At 34.3% G+C, this 27,121-nt stretch overlaps 1 protein-coding gene across 1 annotated transcript in view; it reads right to left on the bottom strand.

Moving 5' to 3' along the window:
* Positions 1-2,549: 2,549 nt before the first annotated feature.
* The window catches only part of WDR36 (WD repeat domain 36), a 42,952-nt gene continuing 18,380 nt past the window's right edge, over positions 2,550-27,121 (bottom strand). The window contains exons 13-23 of the mRNA XM_080803423.1: positions 22,881-22,995; positions 22,023-22,188; positions 21,682-21,790; positions 19,513-19,592; positions 12,972-13,079; positions 11,257-11,354; positions 10,733-10,878; positions 7,524-7,643; positions 7,261-7,342; positions 5,661-5,848; positions 2,550-4,504 (exon numbers count right to left, since the gene is read on the bottom strand). Of these exons, the coding sequence (XP_080659549.1) occupies positions 4,355-4,504; positions 5,661-5,848; positions 7,261-7,342; positions 7,524-7,643; positions 10,733-10,878; positions 11,257-11,354; positions 12,972-13,079; positions 19,513-19,592; positions 21,682-21,790; positions 22,023-22,188; positions 22,881-22,995 (1,362 nt within the window). The 3' untranslated portion in view covers positions 2,550-4,354. The remainder of the gene's footprint in view (positions 4,505-5,660; positions 5,849-7,260; positions 7,343-7,523; positions 7,644-10,732; positions 10,879-11,256; positions 11,355-12,971; positions 13,080-19,512; positions 19,593-21,681; positions 21,791-22,022; positions 22,189-22,880; positions 22,996-27,121) is intronic.

The following is a 27,121-nucleotide window of genomic DNA, read 5'->3' on the forward strand; positions in this document are numbered from 1 at the left end:
GATCCTCCAATATATGCTGAAAAATCATTTGATAAAATTTTATACTTCCTAATTTTTTTAAGTAGAAAATTAATAAAATAGAATTTAACAAAGGATATCTACCAGAAATTCAGAGCATATATTATCCTTAATGGTGGAACATTAAAAGCATTTTCACTAAAATGTGTAGCAAAGCAAATATTTGTTACACATTGCTAGTATTCAACCTTCTGGGCCAGACCATAGCTAAACCAATCCTAAAAACAATCAAATAAAACACGAATATTGTATAGGAAATAAGACTCACCAACTGCCAAAGATGGACTTCTTTTGGATTTTTCAAGTAAGGATATGTCAACAAACTTAAGAGTTCGACTGCATTAACAGATTAGCATATAAAAACCAAATTGCTTTTACCGTGACAGCAATGACCAATTATAAAATACATTAGAAAAAAGGTATATTTTACTATAGCAACAAAAACTAAATGCCCAGAAATAAATGTCAAAAAATGTATGATGATATAAAGATATCTTAATGAAATCAAGCCTACAAAAGCTTTGGTTTAATGAAGACCTATATTATTCTTAAAGAGAAATACCATTATAAATCTCTCCAAATCCTATGAATTTAGCACAACCAAAGACATAACTTCAAGATACGTTCACCAACAGTCAAGAAATTTTTGGGAAAAGCATTAGGATGGTGTTACTTCTACCAAACCTGATCCAAACACCACAAAACCAGAATCAAAGGAATATATTATTTATTTGGGATATCAAATACCTCAATTAAAGAATTTAGCACATAATAAAACAGCATTTCACATCAGTGGGAAGAGTGGACTTCAATAAATGGCTTTCAAACTTCTAAATAAAAGTAGCTCTATACCTTAATTCTTCACAAAAATCAATTCTTTTTATTCTTTAAAGATTTATTTATTTGACAGACAGAGATGACAAGCAGGCAGAGAGATAGGCAGAGAGAGAGGAGGAAGCAGGCTCCCTGCTGAGCAGAGAGCTCGATGCAGGGCTCGATCCCAGGACCCTGGGATCATGACCTGAGCCAAAGGCAGAGGCTTTCACCCACTGAGCCACCCAGTAGCCCCACAAAAATCAATTCTTGATGAAGATCTCACTGGACGCATACATAATAAATGTCTTAGAATACAGAATATATCTCATATTTTGAAATAAGTCATAAAAATTTATCAATTTGAATATATAGAAATATAAAACATTTATTAAGAAGAGATATCATGTATGTCAAATACAAGTGACTGAGTAAACACTGGTAACAGATATAAAAGACTAATACCTATACTATATGAAAAACTAACAAAAATTAATAAAGACAAATCATTCAACAGAAAAATGAGCCATACTGGGAAAAGGCAATTCACAAATATAAACAAGGTCTAAAATAAACATATGAAAAGATGCCATTATTACTGGTGCCAGGGTTTTTAATTAAAACAATAAAATAACATTTATTCATTAAAATTTTTAAAAATCTAGTATCAAATGTCCTTAATGATATGGGGAACGGGTATTCATTCATTGCTGAGAAACTAAGTTCGTAATAGCCATTTTGGAAGCCAACTGAAGTATCTTTTTAAAACTGCGTAACTCTGGTCCAGCAATTCAAAACCTAAATATGTACTACAGAGAAATCCTTTTATGCACATAGAGTCACACAGGATGATGTTCTTTCAGCATTATTTGTAATTAGGGAGTGGGGAAGGAAACTCCCTTAAGTGTCCATTTTAGGATAAATAAATTATGGAATGATTTTTTTTTTTTAACAAAAGTGCAGAGATTAGGTGTGATTATACTGAAATAAGCCAAATAGAAAAGTTGTGGAATGATATGCATATGTTTATGTAAAAGTTAAAACTATACATTTTATTTCCTGTGCTTATATATGCCATGTATATACATTCATAGACAAAGGTCTAGGTGGAAAGTTAACAACTGGTACTTATAGGGAGGATATTAGCTTTGAAGGTGACTGCCAAAAATATTTATCTCTGATGTAGTCAAATTACAAATAATAAATTTGTAATTTCAAATGTAAAGAAAAAGCAGTATGCAGAAAATGATACATTTTGGGGTTCCTGGGTGGCTCAGATGGTTAAGCGTCTACCTTCAGCTCAGGTCATGATCCCAGGGTCCTGGGATCGAGCCCCACATTGGGCATCCAACTCAGTGGGAGGCCTGCTTCTCCCTCTCCCACTCCCCCTGCTTATGTTCCCTCTCTCGCTGTGTCTCTCTGTCAAATAAATAAATAAAATCTTAAGAAAAAAAAAAAAAGAAAATGATACATTTTAAGAAAAAATATACACTCAAAATTATTCTTTGTATTTCTTTCTTTCTTCCTTCTTTCCTTGATATAAACATAAAGGAGAGGTTCTGGAAGATTACCTGCCAAAATGATGCTAATACTATACAAAGATACCTCCAACAGAAACAATACATTCAACTCCTATATTCTCATTTGAAAGAGGAAAACTCAGTTCAAGATTTGTAAAAGCAATACAATATCAGTTTAGAGCTCTTATCATTTTGTTTAGTTATTTATTAACATTCACATGGTACATGAGTATATACTAAAATTTTGCCGTATCTTTAGAATTTAGTATTTCGGGCAGAGAGGAATACAATTTTTAAAGTTAGACTTAAGGCATTAACATTTCAGTCAATAGATAAGGTTATACACTTTTTTTAAGAAAAAGATTTATTTATTTATTTGAGAGAGAGAGAATGTGAGAGAGAATGTAAGAGAGAGAGAGAGCATGAGACATGGGAGGGTGAGAGGGAGAAGCAGACTCCCCACTGAGCAAGGAGCCCAATGTGGGACTCGAACACAGGTCTCCGGGACCATGACCCGAGCTGAAGACAGTTGCCCAACCAACTAAAGCCACCCAGGCGCCCTAAAGTTATCAATGATCAACTCCTTGTAAGGACTGTTCTTTCTGGAGATTATGCAGTAAAAGCTTAATTCTAATGAGAATGATATTGCCATTCATATACAACCAGCTACATTTTATGAATAACATTACTTTTGAATGTATAAACTAAAAATTGTTTTTAGAGGACTGTTCTTAGAATTACTTTTTTAAATGTAGATTAAACTTTAAAAATATTACCACATCCATTATCAATTTGGCTTCCAATTATTATATAAATTGCCTGTAGCAGTATGGTTTCTCACACCTCTACAAGAACAGAGTAAAGAGAACACCAAAGCAGTCATATCACGTTGTATCTTAAAGACCTAACACGTAAGTAGCAACTGTCCCTTGCTTTTTTCTGCTCCTATTTAGGAAACTGTTTGCATTTGTGATAGCATAATCCCACCACAAAGTCCTCTATCAACCTCTCATATTGAGGGGGCTTCAGTTAACAGGTACAAAGACTGGAAGTTTATTCACTCATTTGTGACCTTAGCTATATCCTTGAAAGCCTTTTTTTTAGTAGCAAGGAAAGGGGACATACACAGGAGGCAAAGCAGCTTCCATGATGACCTCCCAACACTTTTCCAGGTAGAGGAATTGTTTATTTTTAATTCATATTTGCTCAAGTCTCAAATCATGAAAACACTTAAGAATAACTGCCAGAGCTATCTGGTTCCACAATGGTTAGGAGAGAAAAGTATACAGGCAGTAGTTTCTTCCAAATAAAAAGGCAGCAGTAAGGAAGAAACACTCTGAAGGGTATCTTCAATGGAATTTAGAATTTCCCTCCCCTATCCTAGGTACCCATTCAGCTGTCTCCTACAGCAATTCACCTTCCTTATAAAATAACAAGTTCCTTTAGAAAGGCTCCAATGGAGAGAACACCAGGGTGGTGTTATAAACCTCATCTGTCACTGAGATCCCCAAATGACCTTAGTTAATTCCTCTTCTGCATTATAAGAGGGCTGCACTAATGTCTGAGTCAATGCTCAATGATCATGTTTTCATCAGAGGCCACCAAGGAAGGAAACATACCTTTTTATTTCATATCATGAAGGCCCTCTTATAACTGTATCACATATCAGTTTTGTCTTCAATTCAGCAATATTTTATAAGAAACACCTAACATCTCTTACATTACAGGTATTCAAAAAATAGGAGCTGATGACAACATTTCAGTCATATACAAGTAACTGACATGAAGTGACTCAGAAAATAAGTCATTTGAGTAGATTCTATAAATCTTTAAAACAAAAGGCAAGTATAATTTTATTTCAGGAAAATATTTAGCATTTAAAGTGAAGAATGACTACTAGTAGTGCTGGCATTTATTTTCTTTTCACGGTGAAACTTGGAAAACAAGGTATGAGTTAAACTGAATCCATTTAATATAAAAGTCTGAGTCACTTAAATTTATCTTTATAACAAAGCGCTTTTTATATAATTCAAAATACACATGCTTTGATTGAAGAGTGACTGTAAATGGATCCAGTTTTCTTCCACCTGTGATGACAACTTTGTCATTTCTTCCAGAAGTACTGGCTCTGAAGGAAGCATTTTAAGGTGTAACTGAAATAAAAAAATATTGTAATATTTAAGAAAGTTAAAATTTCGTTTTTTCTAGATTCAACCTTCTTACCAAGGAACATCGTAAGATACTACTCTGAATATTTTTTCCTTAGATGCTGGCTTATTACCAGTTCCCATTTCCCTCTCCTCTATCAAACTTTCTTATGAGTTCCTTTATGGTACTGTCTCTCCCTTAGTAGAACTGAAGTTATCAACACTCTCCTCCACCTAATGAATCCCTTTATACAAATCTAGAAACAAGGTCCCAGTTCTAACACTAACTCCCTATTTCTGTGCTTCTTTAGGTTTCTCCTTTCACTGGAACCCACTGGTAATGAATGATTGATGGCTCTCTACTTTAACTCCTAAGGATTAAAATAAATTTATACGCAGGAACTACAGTTCGTTTGGGAAAGGATATAGAAAAAACATGTAGCATTTCTATTTTTTCATCCTATATGCTACCATCTAAATATCTACTTCTAAAATAATTTTAAATTAGATAAGTGAAAACTCATTTTATATATTAACGGGATAGAGGAAGTATCGTATCCGTTAACACTAAAAGTCAACATCATCTACTTCCTTCAATATAATATACCACTGAAATAAACATGAGTTCTCCCATTATGTTAGTCATAAAAACAATTGTTCTTGACAAATCACCTGAAACCCCTTCAGCCAAGATAGAAGTATTTTGATTCCACCAGCAGAAAAAACCAAAAACAAAAAATAACATAAAATCTAATTTTTTCTTCATGATCATAGAAAAACTGCCAAAATACAATGACTTAAAAAAGTTAATAGTTCAGTATACTGAATCAAATGGATTACACAGAAAAGTCAGGGGGATGAGTCAAATTGTGCTAAGTAAAAGAAAAGACTACAAAGCTGTGCTATTTAGCTATCCAATACAACAACCACTAGGTAAAGATGGCCATTTACATTTAAACTAATTAAATTTCTATAAAATAAGAAATCCAGTTTCTTAGTCACATTAGCCATATTTTTCAGTGCTCAGGAGCCAAATGTGTCAAGTGGCTGCCACACTGGACAGTGTGGATAGAGAACCCTGCCATCTCTGCAGAAAATTCTATCAGACAACATTACCCTAAGGGAAGGCAAGCTGAGAAGTACCGCGTTTCATTAGACTTACCTTTAGAAACAGTGCAAGATATGCCTGGGCTAATTCAAAATCACGCTTTCTGTCCAACATCATCCCGATCATTTTTAAGAAGCTCTGCATAACTTCTACAGATCCACCACAATCAGGAGACAGGCTTCGCAGCTCTGTTTCAATTCCTGATGGGCCTAATTCTTTCAGAAGGTTAAGAGCAGCTTCATCTGCATTAGGTTTTAAGAAGAATCCAGTTATTACCTACAATCACTTCACTTAGGAAACTATAGTTTCATTTCATACCCAAGCAACATATATTTAAATTACACAGGGAATTCCTTCTATGGCTTTATTTTTTCCTGTTAAGTAGTAAAATGAACTCCAAATTAAGTAACAATCAGTACAAATGATGAGAGCAATACAGTAAGAAGTACTTAAAGCACTAAAATTTTTGCATTTTTCTTTTCCTGCTGCTCAAGCTGTTAAAGAAAATCTAATTAATGCCTAGTGACAGACACTTCAAGATGGTCGTACATCAATCAGATGGTCACACAACAATCAGAACAAATACAAATATGAGAAGACTGTAAGGTACATACCAAATTATTAGAGTAGTTGCATGGAGAATAGGATGAGGTGGGGGAATTTATTTTTCTTTCCTTTTATTGTTATAAAATTTTTCAAAGTACCAGATGATTATTAAGAAATACTAACAATACAGAAATATCTAAGAGGGGGGACAATTCCACCTTATTCTTACATACCCCAAATTTACTCCTTTTCTCTAGAAATAAGCATTTCTGTTTTATATGCATCGTAAGAATACATATTCTATACACTTACAACTATTCTGTAACAGGTATTTGATATTATAATGGTAATGACTATGCTTTTAGCTTTTAGAAAAGAAGTAACACCAACGACAAAACTCTAACAAATTTTATTTTCTGTCCTTCAGTCTATACTAAATAATAGTGCTTTTCTTCTTTGCCTCTCCAGAAATATAACAAGTTACTTCTTTATGATCTTGCTATTCTTTAGTCATCTACAGTGGCCCATCAGCACCATTATTTGGCTTTTGCCAAGGTGGACTCAAGTGATGCTGGTATGAAAACAAAAGGATTTGGATCCCAAAAATAAGAGGATAAATCAAACAGGAGAGTGACTGTGATTCTGTTAATTGCTTATAGTTCTTATTATTTGTCATTATTAGCTACAGGTTGTAGCTTTCAAAATTTAAATGTATGAACAATAAATACATTTTAAAATTGCCTTAATGGGATAACTTGGGAATATCTAAAAATCACCTAAGACAAGTCTCTGCTGTATTATAAACTGTATTTGTAAGTAAAAACAAAGAAAGAGACGGGGGTGGGGAAACCACTAATTTTCCATATAGAAAGTGTGAAATGTTCTCAAAAGGTAATTATAATATTGATACTCATCCAAGTTTAGTGTTACTCATTTAACATAACAGTACAAAAGCTAAAATTATTTCACATTAAAATCAAATTTCAATTCTTTAAAGATTTTACTATTTTCTTTGAGCTACTGAAAAATCTGCTAATATATCATTCAATTTCTCTTCATATAAAGTATATTGATGATATTTGGTAAAAGATTTTATAACTTAACTTACATTTATTATTTACTAGTCCTTCTTCAAGTTTCAAGCAGAAATCTGATTTTTGAGCCAAAATTCCAAGATTCACCACTTTAGACTTAAACAAAAACAAATATACATTATTGTAAGAATACAAGTGTAACAAAAAAATTATAGCTTTTAACTAAAAGCTGTCATTAATTTACCGTGTATCTTAATACTAGGTCTTGATAAAGAATTACAAATGCAGAACACAAAACACACCCTATATACTTAGAATCCTCCAATTTGGTTTTTACCTGATGGGGATCATTATTTTGCTCAGGTGCAGCATATCTGGGTACAAGGCCAGGAACTGTTGGAATAAAAAATGGTGCTGACTTGGGTACTTTGGGTGGTTCCTTTGGTTTATTCTTTTTCTGATTAAGAGAAAATGAGAAAGCGAAAAAGACTAGTAAGTCCTTGCCCACAGTTTCTAATACTTAATTCCAAGTCAATTTTAAAACAAAGTGCAAAAAGTAAAAAGAAGGAACGAAACTTTCTCAAATTTGAATGCCAAAATCAAATGCCAACTGATGAATATCACGGATATCTTTAAACTAGGGACAAGGCAGACCTCTAGTACCCTTGCTGATAAGGCAGAAGAAAAATGACAAGGTTCAGGAGAAGCTCTCAGAGCTCTCATTTTCCTCAAACACGATTTACATGAATAGGTAAAGAAGTAGCAAGCAATTTTGAACTTCTACAATCTTTTTCACAAAATGGACTAGAAAACAAAACTTACGTAAATGCTCAACAGTTTCTTACATTTTTTTTTCTCCAAAAGAAATTTGGAGCTAGAGGTAGACTTTGCCATTAGAAATAATTCGGTGAAATTTTCTTATGAAGAATAGCCCTGATTCTTCTAGTTCGTTGGAATTTCTATTGATTTTTCCTTTGTACTTTTTGTCTTTAAAAAGCAAAAGAACACTATTGCTCATTTATAAAATATTTTAAGTGTTAGTAAAATTCTATCAGGAAAACCTCCATTGGAATTCCTACTGACAGAATTTAGTTTTGGTGACCATATGCTACACGTCACTCACTACCTCAGGAGTATCTGAAGAAAGAGCCTTTCTATGGTAAACTGCCTAATAAAGGAGTCTAACAATTTTACCTTACACTATTCCTCTTCCATTCTTTAGGAGCTATCATACAAGAAAGATTCATTTTTTGAAAGAAAACCAAGGATACTCATGGCCTTGTGAAGCCACAGCATAAAAGAAAGTTACTACATGAAAGCAGGACAAGGTACTGCCAACTGCAGAGTAAGCATGGCCCTTCTTGGGGGTGGTGGAGACTGCAGAATGAGTCACAGTTACGCTTCTAACTCACTGTTCTTGAGTTAGAAGGGACAGAGTCACTGAGTTGTAGATAAGAACAGAAGGCTTTTATAAACATTCGGGTGCACATGCCCCTTCAGATCTTACATTTGTATCTTTAGGGTAAATACCCAGTACCGTGATTGCTGGGTTGTAGGGTAGCTCTATTTTCAACTTTTTGAGGAACGTTCATACTGTTTTCTGTCTACAATAGCCAAACTATGGAAAGAACCTAGATCCATCAACAGATGAACGGATGTCCATCAACAAATGAATGGAAAGAAGATGTGGGATATATAGACAGATAGATAGATAGATAGATATACACACATACACACAATGGAATATTATGCAGCCATCAAAAGAAATGAAATCTTGCCATTTGCAATGACATGGATGGAACTAGAGAGTATTATGCTGAGCGAAATAAGTCAATCAGAGAAAGACAATTATCATATGATCTCTCTGATATGAGGAATTTGAGAGGCAGGGCGGGGGGTTGCAAGGGGTAGGGAAGGAAAAAAATGAAACAAGATGAGATCAGGAGAGAGACAAAACATAAGAGCCTCTTAATCTCAGGAAACAAACTGAGGGTTGCCAGGGGGAGAAGGGGTAGGGAGAGGGTGGCTAGGTTATGGACACTGGGGAGATATGTGCTATGGTGAATGCTGTGAATTGTGTAAGCTTGATGATTCACAGACCTATATCTCTGAGGCAAATAATACATTATATGTTAATAATAATAATAATAATAATAAAAAGAACAGAAGGCCTTTGCAGGTCCACAGGGCTCTGGAAATGGTCTAATCTCACAAGGAAAACCAAAAGGAGAAAAGTTACCCACAGGACAAACAGAGAAATTCTAACTTCTGTCATTCGGTAAGAAATAAAAATATTGGAGATGTTAGTGTATTTCTTCCATAAAGATCATTCACTCAGGTTTCTAAATAAGTTCTTATGCAGAACAAAACTGTATCTAAGCAAGGAATAGAGTAGTCCAAAACCTTAGCTCAATTAATTGGGCATTATTTTGATTGCTCCATTTCACACTGATCTAGTTGGACTTTTTGATGCATTGCTTTTAAAGCTATCCCGTAAAGTATTGCCTTTATAGCTGACACACTGGACAACATGATGGAGAGATTTTACAACTATGTTCCTAAACAACATACTTTAAAGCTTACGTCCAATCTCTCAAAAAGTAAGCAAGTAAAAAGAAGCATATTTAACTTCTGAGAGGAAAATTAACACGTGAAAACTCTTTCCTTACCTGAGACACACATATCTTCTGGTGCTAAGTAATCAGCTACAAGACAAATCCTGTCATAGTTATCTATGTCAATTCTTCACATTTATGCCTGGCCTAGCATGTGATTTAACACACACATAACCTCTACTGAATATGAATATGTATCTATCTAACCAATCAAGTTTCATAAAACAATACTTCCCGTTACTATTAGAGGATAATCTTTAACGTTTTCTACTCTAGTTTTTCCTTTCAATTACTTTTGCTACTCACAAATGGGGATTATAAAATATACTTTGAAAAACACTAATTTATGCCATAATTATCCTTTTTTCATGTAAAACTATAAATTCCTCAAAGACAAAGAAGCTAGGTTTTTTCCCACTGCTGTTGTCTTTGGGACATAACCTAGTGATTAGTTCATATTAAGTTATATGCCTGGACGCAACACAGCAAGCTATAAAAATTTTCTTGGAGTTGACAGAGTAAGGTATGGAATGGTAAAGGGTAGTTAAAGTTTAATTAAAGATCAGAGAAAAGTCTTCTAGTCCCCAAACGCCTAGCAATAGAAATATCACACAACATGGCAGCAACTTTTTTTCCTCATTTTTCTAAGTTAAAAAAGGTTTATTAGGTTAGATTTAAAACATCTAATTTTTAATGATTCTGCAGTTGCAGGCTATACTGTTGCTCAGTGCCCTCAAAGTCAATTACTATAAGAGAAAGAATCCTATAATCACACTGGACCAAACAGTCTTCAATTAAATGGTATTTTCTACTACCTTAGGCTTTAACTGTTGCTTCTGAAACCCTCCAAGTAGAGGAAGCTATCTCTACTAAAAAAAATGTTTCTCAAATGTGTCGTTAGGGACCAGTATTAAGTGTACTACAGCATTACCTTAATAACATCAAGATTAAGAAGGTTTTTCCACCGTGATTCAGGGAGGAGTGATAGAGTTACCAACTGCTCATTCAACTGTTCCGGGGAATCATACTCTATCATTTCATCACTTGGTTCTATGGTTTCTTCCAATAATTCCACATCTTAAAACAAAAAATTTTCAGGTAAAAAAAATTAATGCAGATTGAGATTTTTATTATATAAAAAGGAACTTACTTTATTCCAAATCCATTAATATTTCATAACATGTCCACTGAGCACAGCCTTATAAACTCTATTGACTTTGTTTCCTCATCTCATATTATCTACAACTACCATCACCAGACCCACTGGTATGCTATTTAATTTCTTATCAATACCACATCAATTATATTTTTGCATTAACTAATGAAGTCATTCAAAATATTTCCTATCGGTTAGAAAAATACTTTAATTGAATGGATTAAATTCTACCTTCAGTAGTGATATCCCTCAAGTTAGGTTTATGATATTACACTTCAAAACTACTATTTTGTGATTACCTTGGGTTTGACAAGTACCAGGAAGCATCACTACTGAAGGAACATAATCTGTGGGAAGCGGCCGTAGTGAAACAACTGAATACAGGGAAATATTGGACCTGAGAAATAAACATACAAACAGTATTTTAAAACTTATAAAAACAGATTTTTTCAGAGAAACTTCAATTACTGGTAATAATCACTACTATCTTACACTTGGCTTCAGATTCCAATCACAAAAGTCAAAAAAAAATCTAAAAGACAATATTAATTTGAAAATGCCTTGATTCATGTCATAGATATCATCATAAGAAAGTTGTGCATAAATATTATTTATTAATGGAGTCTTTATTTTTAATGTAATACAAAAAATATTTGAGAGATCAGTAGTGGATAATACTTCTATAAGATAACATAACCTCCATATATTTATATCATTTTGACAAATGGCAATCTCCACTTAGAGAAATCATAACTGAAGGAAAGATGGAGTCAGACAGTTAAGTCAGAGAGAATATGCTGATTAGATTCTTTGGGTTGCTGAAGTTATGGACTTTCCCTTCTCTAGAATGGTCTTCTAAAGTAGTTATGTTTCTGCTACTTGACCCTGTAGCATGACCTTGGATGACTCATCAAGATGTAGATACTGCTCCCAAAGAGGGGTAATCAGATTCTCTTTCCCATACATTATAATCTGGAATGTAAAATAATAATTGGGAATGTCAGGTTCTGAGTTACATTAATATATATATATTAATATATTATACTCTTGCTGAGGTCCCATAGATACTCTTCTCTTGTCTTGATTGTTCAAGCTTCTTAAATGCCAGGAAATACTCCATTTTGCATATTAAGGTGGCCAGAGTCCAATTTCTAAATATATATCATATATTTATTTTCATGTCCTAAAAATCTAATTATAAAATTTTTAAGGATTAATTTCCTTCTCTTCTTTAATAAGAAGAGTTAAAGGAATTAAACATGAGAACTCAGAAAATAGGTAAAATTTTTCTAGATCAAGACGATGGACCATTTATTTTGAACTCTTACATGTTCATCATCACCATTATTATCTTTCCATGGTTATGTAGAGTTATGTAACTAGAATCTTAGAAAGGATTTTGACCATACTTATGGCTTATTTTGAAGATAAGGTAAGCTGAGTTGAAATGTTGGCCAAAGTTATAAAGTGGTCCTGGAGCTGTGGCAGGAAGGCCAGGGTCTAACTGGGGACTCCTCTTCCCTAACATTTCAAAATTAACCTAACCTTTCTGCAAATAAAAGCTGATTATGATAGGGGCGCTTGGGTGGCTAGTTGGTTAACGGGTCAGCTCTCGATTTTGACTCAGTTCATAATCTTGGGGTCCTAGAATTAAGCTCTGCATCCAGCTCTGCACTCACTGGGGAGTTGGCTTGAGAATTCTCTCTCTACCCCTCCCCCAACTTGCATTTTCTCTCTCTCTCTCTAAAATAAATAAACCTTAAAAAAAAGACAAATACAATAGATAAAAATCAGTCATGTGGTTTAGAATTTCACACTTGAGCAAAGATATCTAAATTATCAAGCAGATGTTGAATCAGTCACAAATTTATGGTGAATTAACTCTAACTATGTGAAATTTCTATTTTATAAGTTAAAAAAAGAAAAGCTAAATGGCAATGTTAGCAACTATGATTTTCTGACAATATCATCATCCTCCTCCTTACCCACAACAGAAATGTATGAAATAACTTACCAAAGATAAATTCCAAGGTGGTCCACGTGGGAAGTGGCCAGAAAGTCTCCAGTAGGAGACATAGTAATGTTGAGAGGAGCGGAGTCCAACAAAAAGCTGTCTATAAGGCTATAAAATGAATTACAAAGTTAAAGTATTTAAGCGCTACCAAAAAAGGACATAACTCACAAAATATATTTTTGCTAAAAGAACAAGGGATGAGAGATGAAGAAAATACTCATTTTTGATTTTCACTAATCAATACCAGAAAGCTATCACTAATAAAGAGCTTTGTCAAGTAAATTAGTATGTAAAAATAATCTCTCTTAATAAGAAAGACGGAGAACATTAAATATACCAATTAACTGAAGAAAGAGTTTCAGCAATAGGGAAAATACCAGAGGAAATGCTCTATTTTTCTGGAACGCCATTTTGGCAGACTGACTTGGGGACAAATTCTGAAGATGTAACACATTTAAAATAAATCTGATTACCAGTACTCCCCTGTATTTTTGTTATTCCAGTGAAATTTTAAAAAGGCTTAAGCAAGAAAGGGAAGGAATAAAATAAAATGGCTGTAAATAAGAGAAAGAAAATAATGGAAAAAACTTTGAGCACTTCTACCTATTTTCCAAATAGGTAACCTACTATATGTGAACATGAAAATTCAGTCTGTAGAGCATAACTATAAAACAGCTTATAGAAACCAGTCTCACAACTTTGAAACGCTTGGAGGAGTTAAAAAGTTGGGGAGGAATGAGGAGGAGTGATCACACCCAGGTAGGAGACACAAAAGAGGATTCTCAAGAGAACGAAATGATTGAGGTAAGCCTTACAAATGAACAGGATCTCAGTGGATGTTGCTAGTAGAGACAGTACTTCCTAGCTGAGGGAAATGTGGAGGTAAAATAAGAGGAAATGCAATTGGGTGCCAGCAAGAAGTGGTTTGGTACATAACAGGTACATAAACATAAGGCTGCAAATAGCACCTTGAATACCAAACACTTGAGTTTGTTTTTATCTTTTAATCAGTGGAAAAGTCACTAAAGGCTTTTGAGCAGATAGTGGTGCAATCTTCACTTTCACAAGAAAATTTGCCATCAGAATGTTGAATATATGTGAACGGGAAGTATAGTGAGATTATGGTAGCAGTCATCTAACCTAGCAATAAAGATCTGAACTAGAATGGTAGCGGCAGGAAATGAAACAAGGTAGATTTAAAAAGCAAAAAGAAAGGTCTAACCTGGGGCGCCTGGGTGGCCCAGTGGGTTAAAGCCTCTGCCTTCGGCTCGGGTCGTGATCCCAGGGTCCTGGGATCGAGCCCCGCGTCAGGCTCTCTGCTCAGCAGGAAGCCTGCTTCCCTTCCTCTCTCTCTGCCTGCCTCTCTGCCTACTTGTGATCTCTGTCTGTGAAATAAATAAATAAAAATCTTTGGAAAAAAAAAAAAAAAGAAAGAAAGGTCTAACCCACTGGCATCTTGCAGAGGAGGCTTCTTACACAGGTTGAGTGTGAGTACTTTGTATATTTTAAGATAAGCATATGGGTTTTAATCACAGCAAACTACATTATTCACTGAAGCCAATACATTATCCATGCGAAAGCACAGCAAAACAACTGAAGTTTAAAATGCACATTAAGGGGTACCTGCGTGGCTCAGTTGGTTAAGCACCTGACTCTTGATTTTGGCTCAGGTCATGATCTCAGGGTCATGAGATGGAGTTCCATGTCAGGCTCCATGCTGGGCGTGGAGCCTGCTTAAGATTCTCTCTCTCTCCCTCTCCTTCTGCCCCTCCCCCTGTTCTCTTTCTCTCAATCTCTCCTCCCCCTCAAAAAAATTCCACGTTAAATAAAACAAATTATTTCAAGAAAAAAAAATAATAGCAGTTAACACTTTTTAGTGCTTCATGATAGGAAGTACCCTAAGCACTTGAGTCTACTTAATTTAATCCTCACAACCTCTGAGGCAGATATATCCTTACTACAAGATAAAAAAAAATAGGTCCAGAAGATTTAAAAACCTGTTCAAGGTGGAAAGCAATCGAGCCACAAGCAGTCTGAACTCTTAATCACTGTAAATTCAGCAAAACTGAAAGTAAAGATACAATAAACAACTCAATAGTATATACAGACCCAGAGGATGCTTACACTGGTGATTCATGGAACACAACTCTAAGCAGCTCAAATGTAAATGAAGACTGTTCTGTGGCAACATTGACTTGTTCATGATAAAATCTCTTTCTCAATTTGTCCAGAGTGATTTAAAATGTAACCTTTAAATAATGAATGCAAGCTAAGAAAACAAGACTAAAATAAGGAGCACTGAAGATACCCAGTGAAGTGTGCTCGGGACAATGACTACTGTTTAATTCTTAGTCTGGGGAAAAAAGATGAGTAATAATCTGTCTGATTTCTGTTCAAACCTACTTTGGAAGCTCACAGGAATGGCTTCCCTTAGGGATTAAGGTGATTTGGGAAGAAAGGAAATATTTGCTAAACACTTATATGCCAGAGACAGTTAAATTATGTTAATTCACTTAATCCCAACAACCCAGAGCAGAAACATCATCTCAGTGTATATAGATGAAAATTGAACCTAAACACAACAATTTCAGATTTTACCATTTCTTGTGTCTTGTTTAATATTCATTAAAAGTTATGTGAGGGCTGAAATGTCCTAATACATTTAGAATCTGTTAAAAAGAGAACCTAATGCTTAAACAAATTTATTTTACTTGATACTGTAATTATTTTGTCAAATTCTTTGTGCAACTTAATTTCCACAGCTGTTGTGTGTGGGTGGATTGGCTGTTCATTATGTAAAAGCATCAAACAGAGAAAGGTGGTTTCCACACACACAGTGTATTTTACATTGCCACATTAATTCATAAAGTGTTTATGGCTTAACAAAGGCTTAATCCCAGACCTAACTACCATATAGCCTTCTGCTGATCCCACAAAATGAAAAGTCCTGGCTAAATTGTATTTTTTTGAGAGAACATTAATAAAATTCCCATTCTAATGGATCTGATTTACAGAGAACTGCATATACGGGTAACACTAAGTAATTTCTTTTCTTTTTAAAGATTTATTTTTTTAATTAACATATGATGTATTATTTGCCCCAGGGGTACAGGTCTGTGAATCATCAGTCTTACATACTTCATGGCACTCACCATAGCATATACCCTCCCCAATGTCCATAACTCTTCCACCCTCTCCCAGCAACTCTCAGTTTCTTTCATGAGATTAAGAGTCTCATGATTTGTCCCCCTCCTGATCCCACCTTGTTTCATTTTTTCCCTCTCTGCCCCCATGACTCCCCACCCTGTCTCTCAAATTACTCATATCTGAGAGATCATATGATAATTGTCGTTTAAGATTTCTTTTTAGAGAGAGAGAGCAAGACAGCACACACCCATAAGTGCAGGGTGGGAGAGAAACAAGGTGAAAGAGTCTTAAGCAGACTCTGCACTGAGCACAGAACCCACTTTGGAGCTCAATCTCACGACGCTGAGATCATGACCTGAGCCAAAACCAAGAGTTAGATGATTAACTCCTCCAAGCTTAATTGACTGCCTCACCCACATACCCCTAAGTAATTTCTGACTATATTCTAAACAAATGTAGACAGTGTCTAGATGTTCAATCTTCAAAATGAGAGAATTACCTTACAAAGGTATCTTTAAGGAATAGAATAAGAGAGATGGTTTTGCCTCAGTGAGAAAGTCCAAAACAATGTTCTATTCCAACTATTTTCTCGTAATGGTCCACAGAAAGCAGGGGTTAGACGGCAAGGAGTAACAAAATGCAAAATTTTATTAAACTATTTACTTTTATAATTTTCTTATCCCAAAGGGGTTCAATCTGAACTTCTAATACATTAAAAACAAACAGAAATAAGAGGTAGGGGATGGCAGATAATTTCTGAGATAAAAATTTCAATACTGCTTCTCAGAGAATCCTACAAACACAAGAATATTTTTAGCATTTCAAACACTTTCAGGAAACTCTTCAGAATCTATGCAATTTGTTTTAGATAGGTACTACAACAGATGGATATACCCGTATGTTGCCACACTCAAAGGTTTGCTCAAAGATAGTCTGACTTTTCAGACCATGTAATAAGCAAATTCACTCTTTAAATATTTAATATGTTATAAAAATGATGAAACTGCTTACTGAAGAACGAACTAGGAATATCCAAAGACTGCCCTGGTAACTGTGTTTTTGAAAAGAGGGGGAATCTGGGGTGCCTGGGTGGCTCAGTTGTTAAGCGTCTGCCTTCGGCTCAGGTCATGATCCCAGGGTCCTGGGATCAAGCCCCACATCAGGCTCCCTGCTCCACATGGGTCCTGCTTCTCCCTCTCCCACTCCCTCTGCTGTGTTCCTTCTCTAGCTGTGTCTCTCTCTGTCGAATAAATAAATAAATAAATAAATTTAAAAAAAGAGGGGGAATCAAAAAACCCAACAGTTCCCTATGGCCATATGACGAAATACCGATCTTCACTTCCTTATTACCTTCTACATCAACAAAATCAATTCACCCTTAGAACACGATACAACTAAGAAAAGTTGATTACTCCAACTATTGGGAAATCTGTTTCTTTCTCCTATGCTTATCATAGCAAAATGTCACTTAAAAACTATGCCACCTTGGGTAAATCATATTGCTGAGTCTCCATTTCCTCATTTGTAAAATGGGACTAATAACAGTACTAATACCTACAGCTATTAGGATATGAGGGAAGATAAAAATAAAAGCATATAAAGTACCTGGCACTCCTGCTAAGTGTTAGCTTAGTTGCAATTAGGCAGCATCAGTTGTGATACTGCTTTCCAAGCTCACAGCTGAACCAAATAAGCACTTATGTTTTTCTTTTTTAAAATATATTTTGGTTCAATCAATTGGTATACAAATTATTAATTTTCTTTTAACAATCCCTATGTGACTCATTTCTTGCTTGTGTGTCTCCCAACGTCCCTCTGTATTCACTTAATATTGTCTCAGTGCTCGTCTAAAAATAAAATATCAGAGAATGGAAAACCTGTCAGATTTAAATCTGTTCAGTTTTTTACTGAAGTAAGAAATTCAGCAAAAAGGCCAAGGTTGAATCAAAGACTGGCGGCTTTGAATGTTACTTTCAGATCCTAATTCTTCCATTCCAAAGATAAACTTCTACCACTTTTAAGAAATATTTTGCCAATTTAGTACTAGTGAACAATAACCCATCTCTTCCACCTAATGTGAACTGAAACTAAAAAGGTAAGTGAAAAAGGCATTATGCCAACTCTGTTACTTGTACAACTTTCCTACTATAAAGAAATTCAATTATAATATTCATTTTTAGAAGACAGTGAAAGTTCAAGGAACAACAGACTACCAATATTCCTCATGCAGCCTTCAAAAAAAGGGGTTTTTAAAAATTTAGGAAATACCAACTTTATGTGAACTAATTAAAGCCAGAAGACACAGCCAACTAATTAGATTTTGTTTTACTATATTTTAAGTGAAAAAGAGACACACCTGTGGACAAGGGTCCCTAGTTATTAGAGCTGGACCCATTAGACACTGTTGCTGTGCATATTCCAAATCTTGTATGTATACTGGATAGTCAGCTGTGCCTCATTCCTGAATGAAACTTAAAGGGAAATGAGTACATCAGGGTTTTTCCTTTCTAAAGGTCAAATTACTTTCAGGAATGAACTTATCAATTCCTGAGAAAAGAGGAAGTACAGTTGGACAGAGCTTTATTTAGGAATATTTCAGAGGCTTAAAAAGTGCCATCTTCCTTCTCACTTTCCCCACCTTTCTTTATGGTATGTTCCTGTCAAAATGGACACTTCACTGTTCCATCACTACTTTCACACTCACCTAGGAAATTCTGTTAAGTGATATGATTTTAAACTGTGTCTGTTCCTATATAATTCTCAACAACAAAGTTAGCTCCCTTGCTCTCTCTCTCTAGGTCTCCACTGTTCAAATTATTTATCAGAAGTAGGAAATTTTTCTCTTTAAATGCTGTTTTTGTAACAAGTTTGACTATGAAACAGATTTCTGAACACTGCTGGGTTTTACCCAAATCTTTAAGAAACACATTTTCATTACTTTAAGGTATCTAAACCATCTTCTTTCAAGAATTATGTTAGAGACAGAAAATAAACAATATACACAAATTAAAGTTAGGGTTTTCAGCCTTTTAAACTAAATTCAATATAAACAATGACAAAAACACTCAACAGAGTTTGCAGTTCTAAAGTCAATCTCTATTTTGGAGTATCAAAAAGGTCAAATGAGCTTTCTTAAAGTTTATGCAACTTACTTCTATATCTCAATTTTGCAGGAGAGACTGCATTTTCCTTACTACTATCTTTTATAGCACTACTCCCTGCTGTTTAAAAGATCAAAAACACTCCAAGGACAAAATATAGTAAGGTCAGAAAAATCCCCAAATACATTCTCATTCAAAAGGGACACAACCATTAACTATAGGTAAAAGTTACAAGTAAAGACAATGACTGAGAAATCTTCTGACAGAGGTTAGGGATTTAAAAATAAACTCACCACCCAGATGGAAGGTCCCAAGTTCTAACAGAACAATCCATTGAAGCACTTATTAACCAACGACCATCAGGACTGAAAGTCTTCAAATTAAAAAGAAAAAAAAAATACATATATAATGTGTAAGTGCTTAATGTCTGTGTATTTAACAGCTTAAAGAATGTAAGAAATGAAAGTAAGATGCAGGCTTCATGAAAAATAATTTTCATGAGTAAAACTTAGACCACCTTATTTTATAAAAAAGAAGGTACTATTTCTTATATACCACTGTTTGGATATAGGTAAGAGTTAAGTTTTTATACGAATTACAAAAAGCTTTAAAAGTTAACAGTATCATCCAATTTTCCAGAGGAAAACATTACTCCATAATCTTTCATACTTAGGAGACAGTTAACAAACTGACTACAAAACATTTTTAGCATAAAGATGCTATTCTGAGGACATTTTATTAGAAATATTTTGTTAGCCTAATTTCATTTATAAAGTTCTATGAAACAAAAGTTCCACTAAAGAGTCTATATATTAGACTGACTTTCTAAGAATCCAAAATGATTTTGAAGAATATAAATTCTCTTAAAATATTAAAGTCACGAAAGAATAACTTCTACTTTTACTTGTAGCTTCAGTTAAAAAACTTTTAAAATGATGTCTCATTTCCAAAATATAATTTAAAAACTACAGTAATCAGAATTTCAAAATAAATTTAAATATTAAACTACTCATGCTACCTTAAAGTAGCTGTATTTGTTCTCTTGATATAAATATTTATGATATGATATAATAATATGATAATATAAAAATATGAAAAATAGCTCTCATTTTCCTGTAGCACATATGAGGCTTAGATCAGCTCATATGTGAATGAAGACCCCGAAACAAAAAACTTTAATTTTTATAATGGTAGATTATTTATCTAGGATTCTAAACACACCATAGGGATTATGACCATCCATATTAACAGATGATAATGGGATAAGCAGATTCCAATCTGTTCACTTGGTTGCAATGATATAGTGGAAACTCAAATCTCAAGGTACCGTGAACCCAATTTACAGAATAGTGCACATTAACAAAGGATGGGGAAAAATGACTCTCAAAGGCAAAGTCACATCATAAATCCTCATAGATTTAATTGAACAGGAGTTTATTACTAAGTAGGAGATAATCCAGACACACAAGGTCAAAGTAACGTCTGCAAAGGAAAGAAATACAAAGACCAAGCTGACACTGACTGCTTTCAAAAATGCATCCAAAAATTTCATTAAAATTACTCCACTTCTGCCCTCATTTCTATAGATGCTATCACAACAAATTCTGTCAATGGGTAGTTCTGCCAATCTCCTATCTGCAGAACAACACAATTTCCTGACTTTACCCCCCTATTTTAAGGAAACGGGTAACCATTACAAATTCTGATTTTTGGTGTGAGAACAGATAAATAAACGTAGCTGTTGGAATTGCCAGTGAATAGTTCAGATATTGTTTTAGTTTTTTCCTGTTTTCAAGTAAATTAAGGGGTCTGTAATTGATGAAAAGGAGGAATATATATTTAATATAGTCCTCAGTATACACTTTTCAAATTATCATATCCCATTATATCATATCACATATCCACTATAAGAACATAATATCAAATTACACATCATATCACATATCCTATTATGAGAATGTAATAGTAAGCTAAAATACATTTTTATTGATTAAACTATTTCAGAGCTAAGAAATATAAACTAGAAATAACACTGAACTAGCATAAACCAGATACCATATACTTCAGGTCCCTACTATTAATTTGTTACACATGCAGAAAATCAGAAATGAGTTCTCCCGGCCTAGTTTAATATTAAGTTAAAAATGATATACTTAGGTTTCAATAGGTCATTCATTCTCCAAAGTATACTTTAGCCTTATTTAGAGTTTAAGAGAAAAAGATGAACTCTGGGATTTATACTTTACCCATCTACCCTGATGGGATTAACTCCCTGAGAAATATTAAACTTCATCTTCTAAATTTTCTTTAAAAATCTATTCTTTGAAAATTAGTTTCCAAATTATTTATCTTGAGTATCTCATATGATAAATTTAATGCTACTAAAAGATAATAGTTATTTTTACCCTAAAAAGAAACAGAATTTAGCCAATTTCTATTTAAACATCAAAAGTTCATTTTACCAGGTCATTTATTTGGCCTTGGTGTCCAGAAAACTCTCTGACAATCTTCCTAGTTTCAATGTCCAGAACACTAATGGAAAAGTCATCCAAAGCAAGTCCCAGAATGCCACTAGTAAGATAAATACACAAGTTTTAATAAAAAACCAACAAACCTTTAACTAAAATCTCAGTCATTTTTATTTTGATAATAATCAAGTATACCCATGAGGAAATTAAGCAGAATTCTGTTTTTTTTACATTAAATGTCTAATTTTCTTACTTGGTAAATTATGTACTCATATTAAGACTTTTACTAAAATCATCAAGAAGAAAATCCATAATCATTAAAGGAAAAACTTTACCTGTCTCTATGTAGCAGCATCATATTTGGAGATGAATCAAGGCTCATAGAATGGATTAAAATTTTGTTTTTAAAGTTCCAGAACTTGAGTAATCCTTCACTACCAGTTGTAATCGTCAACTGGTTTAATCCATCCACTGCAACACCTCTGACAGATCCTTTATGAGCTTTAAAGCACATGTTAAAAGAAAAAAGAAATAAGAACTGGCATTGCCTCTCTGAACACTACACAAAGTAATTCTTTCATTTAAATATCTAAGGTTCCCTTAAAATCTTGAAATTAAGCTAGATTCCAGGGAAAAGGGAGATTATTATATTGCTCTAGCTAAAACAAACCCATCAGGTTGATGCTACAAAGGTTAAGATTTTCTGTTTAATGCAAGGGGAAGAAAACAAAAAAAAAAAATTTTTTTTAAAAGATTTTGTTTATTTATTTGGCAGAGAGAGAAATCACAAGTAGACAGAGAGGCAGGCAGAGAGAGAGGAGGAAGCAGGCTCCCCGCTGAGCAGAGAGCCCGATGCGGGGCTCGATCCCAGGACCCTGAGATCATGACCTGAGCTGAAGGCAGAGGCCCGATCCACTGAGCCACCCAGGCGCCCCGAAAACAAAAATTTTAATTTGTATAATATCCACTTTCCCCAAATCTATCAATGATTTCATTCTCTTTAAGTATTTCAACATGGTGTTTATAGTAGGTGTAATGGCAGTAACTGCCAGATAGGGTTGGCAATAACCCACCTACAACTTTAGCAAATGGCCTGGCACTCAAGAATTTAATAAATGCCTGAGACAGTTATTAGCCTTGTATCTTTCTACATTATTATTTTTTAAATAAGAAAAAGGAAAAAAATTCAATACCTTGATCCTCACCAAAACTTCCTCGATGTATACCAGACTGCATGTTATATACATCTACAGCTCCTGATGAGAGACCGATTACAGCAAAGTTTCCACAAGAAGTTATATCTACTGCCTTAGAAAAAAAAATATTTAAACAAACAATACAGAAAATAAGATTTTTACTGTACTTTGTCCTTTACAAATATCTTTTTACCTATTAATTATCTCTTTTAAAAAAGAAGCATGCTAAATGAATTGCCTCACTAATTTTCTTAAACACAATGTAATTATACTTGGACATAAAAGAAATATCTGCTTGATTCTATTCCCATTTTCAAAGAAGCATAAAGAAATATTATCCAAGAAAATAAAACATAACCAAAGTTAACTCAATTGAAATGTATGAACTTAGGAGAACTATATTTCTGTTGGCCTTCCATTTTTAATTTATTCATAACAGTGCTAAAGTTAAAGTATTCCACTGCCTAATTTCTTTATGTTACCTTACTTAAATAATTGCCTCTACAGCTGATATAAAACTGAAAACATATAATTAGTTAGCTTGTCCAAAGAAAAAGCCCCAAATATCTTGATTATACATACTAGGAAGGGAATATATAAGATATTCCATAGAAAACATTTAGTTTGTAAGTAGTTTCTGTAAAATAAACTCATATTTTAATATTAAAATGTCACAGGGGTGCCTGGGTGGCTCGTTGGTTGGGCAACTGCCTTCAGCTCAGGTCATGATCCCAGGGTCCTGGGATCAAGCCCTGAATTGGGCTCCTGCTCAGCAGGAAGCCTGCTTCTCCCTTTCCCACTCCCCAGCTTGTGTTCCCTCGCTTGCTGTGTCGCTCTCTCTGTCAAATAAATAAATAAAATCTTTAAAAATAATATTAAAATGTCAGTATTGTATTAATAAGATGTCTTTTTTCCTATGTTAAAAAGTGAGACTGGAGGGGCACCTGGGTGGCTTAGTGGGTTAAGGCCTCTGCCTCCAGCTAAGGTCATGATCCCAGGGTCCTGGAATCAAGCCCCGTGTCGGTCTCTCTGCTCAGCAGGGAGCCTGCTTCCCTTCCTCTCTCTCTGCCTGCCTCTCTGCCTGCTTGTGATCTCTGTCAAATAAATAAATAAAATCTTAAAAAAAAAAAAAAAGTGAGACTGGATATGTACTAGATAGCCAGAGAAATCCCTGATTGCCACCGTGTGTCAATCAGGTATCAATGATAAAATGATAATTGAAAAGATAATTGAAAAACCTGGTGAATTTATGCCTAAAGAGAGAGATGACTTTTAATACCTATAAGAAAATATTTAATAGAGGCTATTAACTGTGCAAAGAAGCATGTAACTAATAACCAAGTCAAGAAAAATTTATATTGCATTCTCAGAAGTATGTTCCATTACATATATATTTTTCTAGGTAATTATAGTGTATTCCTTAAAAAACATTTTAGGCAGGAAATTATGGACTCATTTTTTTTTTAAGATTTTATTTATTTATTTGACAGACAGAGATCACAAGTAGGCAGAGAGGCAGGCAGAGAGAGAGGGAGAAGCAGGCTCCCCGCTGAGCAGAGAGCCCGATGTGAGGCTCGATCCCAGGACCCTGGGATCATGACCTGAGCCGAAGGCGGAGGCTTTAACCCACTGAGCCACCCAGGTGCCCCTGGACTCATTTTTCTTTAAAGATTTTATTTATTTGAGAGAGAGAGAGAGAGAAGAGCGAGAGAGGTCAGCAGGAGAAGCAGACTCCCTGCCAAGCAGGGAGCCTGACGCAGGACTCAATCCCAAGACTCCGGGATCATGACCTGAGCCGAACGCAGTCACTCAACCAATGAGCCACCTAGGCGCCCCAAAATATGGACCAATCTTAAAAAATATCCTATTTTCTTAAGTAGAACACATATACAATCTTACCTATTTTGAATAACTTATAAATAAATATTTATGCTATGTTATATAGTTATGCTCTCAGAAACTAATGGAGATATTTGGCTATATCCTTCAAGTAATAAGGGCCCCTAGAATTTGCATTTATTTTAATATTATTTATTACTGTTAATGGGCCTGTTTCTGGCTCCCCTTCTAATTTAGTCATGATCTATTATCAAATAAAGCAATTATAAAAAATGAATAAGCTGAGAGAATTACCTTGGGTAACAAACTGTACTTTAAGCACAGATCTCTGGTAAATACTTTTGTTTGTTACTTATTGGTTACTGGTTTTGTTCCAAGTAGCTTTGTGTTTGCCAGACAAATGACTCAGCACCAGTTAAGTATCATTGTATATACATATACTAGATGTCACATGAGTGATCACTGTAAGCTATGAGTTGTTAACATAGGTCCTAGAATGAGTGGTTGTAGGTTCAAATTCCAGCTCTTTCATTTACTAGCTTTGCTGACCTTAGGCATGTTCATCATTATTACATCAAGCCTCAATTTTATTGTCTATAAAAAAAGGCTAACAACAGACAATATCATAGGATTGTTGCAAAGATAATATAAAATAATACATGTTAGGCACAGAGCCTGGGAGAAAGTAAGCACACAAAAAAATGTTAGTTGTAATTATCATTACCACTACTAGTACACAGCTACTCAAAACTGTGTAGGTAAACTTAAGAAGCTTAAGATAAAATCTCTATGATTCTGAACATAGTATAAGTACTTAAAACTGGACTTTGTACTGTGGAGAATAGAGCATACACACTTACAAAAAACTATGTCCAAATAGGATCAAATGTGGAATTACACTTTTAGTAAGTGAGCAATAGAGGTGCTCTATTAAATCTAATTAACTAAATAACTATTAAATCTAATTAAGTTCAGCAAGATTTCAATGTACTAGCAATGAACAAAACAAAATTAAGGAACGAACTCCATTTATATTAGCATTAAGAAGAGTAACATACCAGGAAAAACTTAACCAAAGAAGTATGAGACTTGTACACTGACAACTACAAAATATTGCTGACAGAAATTAAAGCTCTAAATAAATGGAAAAACATCACATGTTTGTTGATCAGAAGTAATGTTAAGATGGTAATGCTCCTCAAATTGATCTATGGAATCAACAAAACCTGTATCAAAATCCTAGCTGCTTTTATTGCAGAAATTGACAAACAGATCCTAAAATTCACCTGGAAATGCAAGAGACCATTTCCTTGCATTTCAAGATTGTTTTGGCAACCAAAACAATCTTGAAAAAAGAAGAACAAACTTGGAGGATTCAATCTTTGATTTCGAAATTTAATACAAAGATACCTTAGTCAAGACAGTATGGTACTGACTAACAACAGACATATAAAACATTAGAAGATAATGGAGAAATCCAGAAATAAACCCTTAAATTCTTGTCAAATTTATTTTTGGTGAACATGAGAAGACTATGCAATGGGGTGAAGAATATAGCCTTTTGAATATGATGCTCTGACAACTAGATACCCAAATGCAAAAGAATAAATCTGGACCCCTACATTACACCATACATAAAAATTAACCCAGAAAGGATCACCAATTTAAATTAAGAGCTATAATTATGAAACTCTTAGGTCAAATCACAGGGGTAAATCTTCATGGCCCTCAGTTAGGCAATGATTTCTCAAAAACCACAGGCAATTAAGAAAAAAAAGACAGGCTGGACTAAATCAAAATTAAAAACTCTCCCAATGAAAACGTTATCAGTAATAAAATGAAATGGCAGCCCACAGAATGGGGGGAAAGACATTGCAAATCACATATCTGACAAGGGACATGCATCCAGAATACATAAAGAACCTTTACAACTCAATATAAAAAGACAAATAACCCCTTAAATGGGCAGAGACTTGAACAGATATTTCTCCAAAGAAGACATATGATGAGCACATGAAAGATGCTCAACCACTGTTAAGTCACAAGGGAAACACAAATTTAAATCACAATGAGATACTACTTCATACCAACTAGGATGACAATAATCAAAAAGGCAGACAATCACAAGTGTTGGCTAGGACGGACAGAAATTAGAAACCTTATACACTGCTAGTGGAAATGTAAAAAGATAAAGCCACTATGGAAAACAGGTTAGCAGTCCCTCACAAATGTTAAACACAGAGCTGCACTATGACCTAACAATTCTAGTCCTAGGTATAAATGCAGAGAAACAAAAACATATGTTCACATAAAAACTTATGCAATAATGTTCACATTATTTATAACAGCCAAAAGGAGAAACAACATAAATCCCATCAAATGATCAATGGCTAAATAAA

This window comes from Martes martes (genome assembly GCF_963455335.1).
Source record: "Martes martes genome assembly, chromosome: 5".
In the NCBI taxonomy this organism is placed as follows: Eukaryota; Metazoa; Chordata; class Mammalia; order Carnivora; family Mustelidae; genus Martes; species Martes martes.